Source organism: Sinocyclocheilus rhinocerous, unplaced genomic scaffold (assembly GCF_001515625.1).
Source record: "Sinocyclocheilus rhinocerous isolate Xijiao unplaced genomic scaffold, SAMN03320098_v1.1 scaffold253, whole genome shotgun sequence".
In the NCBI taxonomy this organism is placed as follows: Eukaryota; Metazoa; Chordata; class Actinopteri; order Cypriniformes; family Cyprinidae; genus Sinocyclocheilus; species Sinocyclocheilus rhinocerous.
In genome coordinates, this window is record NW_015627238.1 from 11,565 (window position 1) to 19,994 (window position 8,430).

An 8,430-nucleotide genomic window follows, 5' to 3' on the forward strand; every position below is an offset into this window, starting at 1 on the left:
GAATCTAGCCATTAATATATCCAGTTATACTTCCATTATAATCCCATATGCCTGTGTATAAAAACAGGCCTACGTGGCAGAAAGTACAGACCTCAGATGAGAAACATCTGGAAAAAACATAAGTGGGGGCTTTCTTTACCATAACAAGACTAGAGAGGGGGGGCTTTCTCTCTAGGGAGAATTGTATGCACAAAGGAACCATTCTATGTATGGAAAACTGTATGGGATATATACCCCATGCCTTAAAATCCAACGTGTATAAAAAGGAAGACAGAAAGACATTCTGGAGATGTTCTCTGCAGAGCTTCTCCGCTTTATTCTCATTGTTGAAATAAAGTGTGTTTCTTCTGGCATCAAAAACCCAAGACTGAGTGTGATTTCTCAGAGCAGCGGAAAAAGACACTACAAATGCCACTTCACGCGTCCTTATAGCTAATAGTAATAGCTTGAAATAACGTATTTGGATTCGCCATATAGTGTAAGGTAAGTGATTTGTGTTAGGCTACATACAAGTAAAAATGAAATGTTCTTGCATTCTATTATCAACTACTTTTACTTAAGTAAAACGTCCGTAAGGTATTTTTTTTAATGTTGTCTGTTATTATTAAACATTAAATTTAAATACTGTGAAAGTTTGCTGAAGCGGATGAGACGTATTATGACCAAATGTCCCCACAAGGATGTGTGAGTAAGAAACTTAGATCTTCTAGAATCACTAAACAAATCATGTTTAATTAATTAAATGCAATTTATCAATGCTACAGTTTTTCTTAATAAATGAAATATCTTGGCCAGTATGTTGGACAGTGGTTTGGCCTTCGAATCAAAAACATTGAGAACCACCCAACTTAAATGACAGCTAGGATTCACAGTTTTTGTTTTAAGTTTTTACTTCACTCATAAGTCCTGTGGATGTCGTTATGCACATTTACAAAAATCTGTGATGCCTATATGGCTGTGTATTGATGTCACAAAACATGGTTTATTATATAACAACAAAATGTATAACTTTTTTTCAGAACATTAAAATGAGGATTTGTAAGGGAGCATCAGACAGAAGGTGAGTGCAATTCTGATGCCAACTGATTTACTGGAGATAACAGTAAATTAGTTGAGATCATGATCATGTTAATCATTTTAAAAAAAAAATTGTGCTTGTGATATTTCATTTATGACACTATATAACATAATTGTCTCTCTTTAACCTTGACAGTGGCCTTGTGGCTGTTATCTTTTTCTTGTTGGGAATGGGAACTCTGCTTCCATGGAACTTCTTCATAACTGCAATGAATGTAAGACATAAAGACCTTCGCTGATTAAAGGTTATCTCTAAATCTCTTGTGCTCATACTCCATTCCCTTCTGTTTGCAGTATTTCACTGACCGTTTGAAAAATGGTACAAGTTCTACACAGACCGACACTTACATGTTTGGTAACATGAGCGTGCTGTTAGCCCAGCTTCCCTTGCTGCTATTCACACTTCTCAACTCCTTTCTATACCAGCAGTGAGTATCTGGTTCATGTAACACAGCCCTCTACGAACACCTTGGCAATTGAATCGCCATTGGCTAGTAAATTTTTTTGTTTACTCGCCAGACTGATAAATATATACATACACATATACATATATACACACATATACACACCAATACACATACACACACACACACTCTTGAACATGATTTCTGCCCGAGTCCCATTGGATTGCATCGGCTGTGGGGATTAAGACGACAACTCCCATGATGCCACACTCAGTCACGGCGTCATCAAACTACTCCTTTGTCTATTTGTTTATTTTGAATACACGCCCTCACAGCAAAATATCCAGTGTTGTTTAGAGTTGTTTTTATGGTGTTAATTTATCAGAGTTAAAAAGTGTTGATTCTGGTGTTGATTTGAATGGCATTAACACTTGCAGTGTAAATCAGTGGTCGGAGTCAGTGTAATTACAGCGAGTTGACATAATTGACACTGGTGATGAGTTGATCCAATTTCCGGTCCTTGCACATTATTTCCTTTTTGATTAATGGCGGACAACCACAAGGAGAGGACAGTGTTCAAACAGGTATAATATTTTATAACCACTTAAATTGACACATTTTCATGTGTAGTTTACGTTTCTCACCATTCAGAATAATATTAGTACATTTCTCAACATTGCCAGAGTGCTAACAGTACTTCTTTTCAGATAACGCGACAGACCACCGACAGCATCTCGAGGCCATTTAGCTGCACTACTTGTTAGCAAGCAAATTGAGGTAAGAATGGCATTGTTTGTTAGTTAGACGTTTTAAACGTAAGTTTTCTTATATTTTAGAATCTGGGGTATAACAGGGTCATTTCTGTGATTTGTGTAACTTGACTGTTTAATGAGTTAAATTAACGCAAATAACGCAGCATCCATATTCCCCTTCTTGGGGGCTCACGTTATTTGTGTTGCCAAAATAAGACATTGTAATGCATTTTTGTCTCCAGTATTTTAGTATAACTGTGCATTGTTCCACAAATAATCTCTGACTGTTTATAGTGAGCAGCAATCAGTAACGCGCGTTTTTTTTTTACGTGGGCCTTTCAGTAACGCGCGTTTTTTATTTATTTTTTTTACGTGGGCCTTGAACGCACAGCTTCGGATGGTCCGAGGAATTTACATGAAATACATCGCGGTTACTCTCGTCTGCAGTACTAAAATGCAGCGGAGATAAATTATCAGATAATCAAGCAAGAAGCGTTTTGCTAAACTTATATTTTCTGCCAGCGTATGACTATGAACTAATATTTGCTCATCATATTAGACACGTGTTTGACGTGCGCGCGCTTCATCTGCAATAGTAGATACTTTAATTTACAATTAACTCGCTGCGATTTCACTTTAATGTAACGTTAACATTTGTGGGGTGGCAAATGGAGCTTCTGACAAGCGGCTCGCTGGATTTTCTTTAATTAATAACATCATAATTTGCATTTTTCTTGACCAACAGCTTTCATGTTCATCAAGGCGTGAAGACATTTCTGAAACTGCACAGCGATAGTAGGTTCCAAGACTTTCTCACTGAAGGTAAGCTAAGAATCTTGTTCTACTGCTTAGAAATGTACTTAGTCATATAGGAACTATGCTTGAGGTATAAGCCCACTGAAACTGCACAGCGATAGTAGGTTCCAAGACTTCCTCACTGAAGGTAAGCTAAGAATCTTGTTCTACTGCTTAGAAATGTACTTAGTCATATAGGAACTATGCTTGAGGTATAAGCCCACAGTGCTTGTGTATGTTAACACTTTACAATAAGGTCTCGTTTGTTAACATTAATTAATGTGCAAACTAACAATGACTAGCTTTAGTATTAGTTAATAAAAGTAGAACTGTTTGTTCATAGTGCATTCATGTTAACAGATACAACTTTTGATTTTTATAGTGTATTAGGAAATGTTGAGATTAACATTAACTAAGATTATTAAATGCTGTAGAAGTATTGTGCATTCTTAGTCCATGTTAACTAATGAAACCTTATTGTAAAGCACCAGATGTCAGCTTGTTAATATTGTTAGTCACATGACAGCAATTCATGGGTAAGACTTCAGTGCACAGATGCAAGAAATACACACAGCTGTGTCAATTGGTGTAGAAAACAATGTTAAGTTTAGCATTAACCATTATTTTTTTTTTTAAATTTTTTTACATTGAAGGAGGGATCCCCACCTGCAAACAGCAGGAAACGTATGCCTTGGACATTATTTCTCTCTTTCCTAGCCTGAAAGACCAGTTTTCAACAAAGGGCTATGTAAGAATCTTTTGTATTGATGTACTTTTAACACAATCTAGTTGGACATTAAGTTTTGTGCTCCTTTTTTGTGGCATGTAATAGTAGTTTATCTATTAAATGTAATGTAATGACTAACGTAATGTTCAGATCTTACAAAAAGTGTTCTCTTGTCTTTCTGACAGGAGCATTTCTACGTTCCGGAAAAGGGAACAGAGTTCATCTCCTGGCGCCTTAAAACTTTGTCGAGGAAGAACCCAAAACGTGTTGGCTTGGAGATGACTGAAAGTGGAGGACCAAGTCGACGAAGAAGGATAGATGATGTGCATTAAAGTGTTAGTTTAACTCTATTTAGTGTGGACCTATATAAACACCGAAAAAGTGTAAATTTTCTCACTGTGAGTGTTAATTTAACACTTTCAAATTTGCTGTGTAGATTTTCTTTTTTTGCCCGCAGTTCCTGTAAATAGAACTCTAACACTACCAGTAAACCGATTGTTACGGTGAAATATAATTATAGAGGATAAGGAAAAAACCTTGTAAGAAACCATGACTCAGCTTGGGAAACCCATTCTTCACATATCAAAAATTGTTTACAGTAGATGATTAACTTTAAGTTACCTATATTAGATTCAATGGGACACATTTTTTAATTTTACAGTCTCATGGACACCAGATTAGCTAGAAAATCAGTAGACTGGTATATGATTCTGTGGAAGTTGTGTATCTAATTTAAAATAATAAACATTAAAATCATGCACAATAAAATTCGACAAAAAGTATATGCAGAAATGAAACTATAAAATGGAGTAGTTTGTATGAGAAGAATAAGAACAAAACAAGACCTGTTACAAAAGTACTTGTTACCTGCTCCAAAATGTGCTATATGCTGTTCCCATTCAATTTTATACTCATAAATGTCCCAAGTATGTCACAGATTTAGAAACAGAAAAAATATTTTCCTCAAATAGTTTATGATTGCAACAAAGGGGGTTTTGCAGGGTTACATCATAGTGGTATTGGTGCTGCACTATTTATTTCCCAATGCAACAATTACAAAAAAACTGAATCAAACACTGCAGTATATTTTTGCCACAGCAACAAAAAAGGACTGTATAAAATGAACATCAAAGACAATATTAACACTACATAATGCATATTAATATTTATTTTAAATAAGTCAAATTCTGACTTTTTTCTCAAATTTCTGACTGAAATTGTCTCTTATTAAATGTTGACTTTTTATGTGATACAAGCGATAGTAACAGTAAAGATCCTGATGCAATGCTGCTTCATTCACTTAGTTAGTCCAAACATAATATGTCAAACATCCCAAAGCCCATTTCTTTCATTTTTCAAATTTTTCCCCCCAATCCTTTACTTCATTTCATTTCATCCATTGTCAATCAATGTCTGTCAGTCAACCATCTGCATCCTTCTACAGCATACTGAATTACATCTTAAATGCTCTTTTAAATCTTACTTTACCATTTCCAGTAACATGATTCTAACATTCTTTACCATTAACAGTAACATGATGACAGAAAAAATAGAAACATTAAAAGGAGAAGTACTGTATGGAAATTTGGGGTGAAGATTATTGCAACACTCGTTTGAGATGACCTATTGGCCTATGAATGCAATTTCCCAGCACACTACTAAATTTCAGCCAACACCCATTGGCCCATCCTGCTTTCTCTGAAAAAAATGATTCATTGAATTTACTAATTTTTTTTAAGTTAAGTGGTTGCAATCAATTTATTTTAGCTACATTTAAATAAACAAATTTAGTTGACTAACTTTCATCATTTTTTATTTAATTGTAGCTAAAATGAATTGTTTGCAACCACTTACCTTAAAAAATGTAGTAGAATTTTTTCAGTGTATTTTAAGGAAAAATAAAGAATTTCTCAGAATCAGTTTTAAGATCATTTTAAGATCAATGATTTTAAGGGTCCATGTATGAAAAAAATCAAGTGAGTTTTACCTTGACAAAGTATTTGACAGAATAGTGCATGTCCATGGTCACTTCCTCTTGTTTACTTTGCTCTATAAATATGTGTCCTTCTCTGGTTGTTGTTTCATTTGCTGTGTGAACCTGACAAGAACATCATGGAGTGTGAACCATGGATGAATCTATTCCTGCTTGCAATACTGTGTCCTCTTATAACTGGTATGTCTTCTTGACTTGGCTTTAACCAGAAATATAAATAGAAAGTTCTATTTTGCTTTTAACTGAAATGCTGATTTGAGGGAACTTCAAACACATAAATGCATTAAACTATCAATTCATTTTCATTTTACAACAGCAGTATTTCACATTTAATAGTCTGTAGTCATATAGTCCAAAGCAATAGTCCATCACTAGTCTGTGGACAATTTATTGTGATGTCAAGCATCATACATCTTTTATAGCGTAGCACTGTTGAATTTGTACATTGTTTAATTTGTAGCACAAGTTGCACAACTGATTTGATAAAACTTTGCAAAGTAATATTAATTTTTATTTCATTTAAAAGGAAAGTTTGTGGCCGAGAGTTATTATTGGCATTGAGGGTCCCTTTATGTGGAAAAAGGTTCTTTAGATTATTAAAATGTTCTTCACATTAAAGGGGTCATATGATGCGATTTCAATTTTTCCTTTCTCTTTGGAGTGTTACAAGCTCTTGGTGCATAAAGAAGATCTGTAAAGTTGCAAAGAATAAAGTCTCAAATAAAAGTTAAGAGTCAACCACGCCTACCTAAAACGGCTTGTTTAAACACGCCCCCACATGTCTACGTCACGATGTGGGAAGATTTGCATAACACCGCCCAAATGTTCACGCAAAGAAACAAGGCATAACTTTTATTCTCGCTGTAGTTTTGTTGTTTACGCCGCCTGTCATAAAGACGCTGTGTGCTTCGTTGTAAAAGCGAAACTACTTTGTTTGGTCTTCCAAAAGAGGACAATATCCGCTTCGTCATGCCTAGAGCTGATCCGTGCTGATCGCTGAGGTTCATCCATTGTCAATCAATGTCTGTCAGTCAACCATCTGCATCCTTCTACAGCATACTGAATTACATCTTAAATGCTCTTTTAAATCTTACTTTACCATTTCCAGTAACATGATTCTAACATTCTTTACCATTAACAGTAACATGATGACAGAAAAAATAGAAACATTAAAAGGAGAAGTACTGTATGGAAATTTGGGGTGAAGATTATTGCAACACTCGTTTGAGATGACCTATTGGCCTATGAATGCAATTTCCCAGCACACTACTAAATTTCAGCCAACACCCATTGGCCCATCCTGCTTTCTCTGAAAAAAATGATTCATTGAATTTACTAATTTTTTTTAAGTTAAGTGGTTGCAATCAATTTATTTTAGCTACATTTAAATAAACAAATTTAGTTGACTAACTTTCATCATTTTTTATTTAATTGTAGCTAAAATGAATTGTTTGCAACCACTTACCTTAAAAAATGTAGTAGAATTTTTTCAGTGTATTTTAAGGAAAAATAAAGAATTTCTCAGAATCAGTTTTAAGATCATTTTAAGATCAATGATTTTAAGGGTCCATGTATGAAAAAAATCAAGTGAGTTTTACCTTGACAAAGTATTTGACAGAATAGTGCATGTCCATGGTCACTTCCTCTTGTTTACTTTGCTCTATAAATATGTGTCCTTCTCTGGTTGTTGTTTCATTTGCTGTGTGAACCTGACAAGAACATCATGGAGTGTGAACCATGGATGAATCTATTCCTGCTTGCAATACTGTGTCCTCTTATAACTGGTATGTCTTCTTGACTTGGCTTTAACCAGAAATATAAATAGAAAGTTCTATTTTGCTTTTAACTGAAATGCTGATTTGAGGGAACTTCAAACACATAAATGCATTAAACTATCAATTCATTTTCATTTTACAACAGCAGTATTTCACATTTAATAGTCTGTAGTCATATAGTCCAAAGCAATAGTCCATCACTAGTCTGTGGACAATTTATTGTGATGTCAAGCATCATACATCTTTTATAGCGTAGCACTGTTGAATTTGTACATTGTTTAATTTGTAGCACAAGTTGCACAACTGATTTGATAAAACTTTGCAAAGTAATATTAATTTTTATTTCATTTAAAAGGAAAGTTTGTGGCCGAGAGTTATTATTGGCATTGAGGGTCCCTTTATGTGGAAAAAGGTTCTTTAGATTATTAAAATGTTCTTCACATTAAAGGGGTCATATGATGCGATTTCAATTTTTCCTTTCTCTTTGGAGTGTTACAAGCTCTTGGTGCATAAAGAAGATCTGTAAAGTTGCAAAGAATAAAGTCTCAAATAAAAGTTAAGAGTCAACCACGCCTACCTAAAACGGCTTGTTTAAACACGCCCCCACATGTCTACGTCACCGCTCCTTCGTCGTATCCGCCGGTCGCCGCTCACTCAAGGCCGCCGTGTGTGACACTGTGTTTCGTTGTGAAAGCAAAACTACTTTGTTTGGCCTCCCAAAGAGGACACGACTAGAAATCAGTGGTTAAGTTGTATTTACAACACTGTTCCAGAACAGTTCAACACAAATATTCAGATGTGTGCAGCACATTTTATGGAGGACCCTGATCCTGGAAGAGTAGACTACAATGCCGGCTGTTATGACTCACGTAAGTAAGTTTTTTATATTTAAAGAATTTGCCAATGA

At 34.9% G+C, this 8,430-nt stretch overlaps 1 protein-coding gene and 1 long non-coding RNA gene across 2 annotated transcripts in view; both read left to right on the forward strand.

Annotated features, from left to right (window-relative positions):
• The first annotated feature begins 1,834 nt into the window (after positions 1–1,834).
• On the forward strand, positions 1,835–3,958 carry LOC107723926 (uncharacterized). The gene is made up of 5 exons (XR_001637984.1): positions 1,835–2,065; positions 2,189–2,258; positions 2,979–3,055; positions 3,682–3,776; positions 3,941–3,958. It is a non-coding gene; the product is annotated as an uncharacterized LOC107723926 (long non-coding RNA).
• Positions 3,959–7,383: 3,425 nt separating this feature from the next.
• LOC107723846 (complement factor B-like) overlaps positions 7,384–8,430 on the forward strand; it is a 7,907-nt gene continuing 6,860 nt past the window's right edge. The window contains exon 1 of the mRNA XM_016532564.1: positions 7,384–7,532. Coding sequence (XP_016388050.1) covers positions 7,472–7,532 — 61 coding nt within the window. The 5' untranslated portion in view covers positions 7,384–7,471. The remainder of the gene's footprint in view (positions 7,533–8,430) is intronic.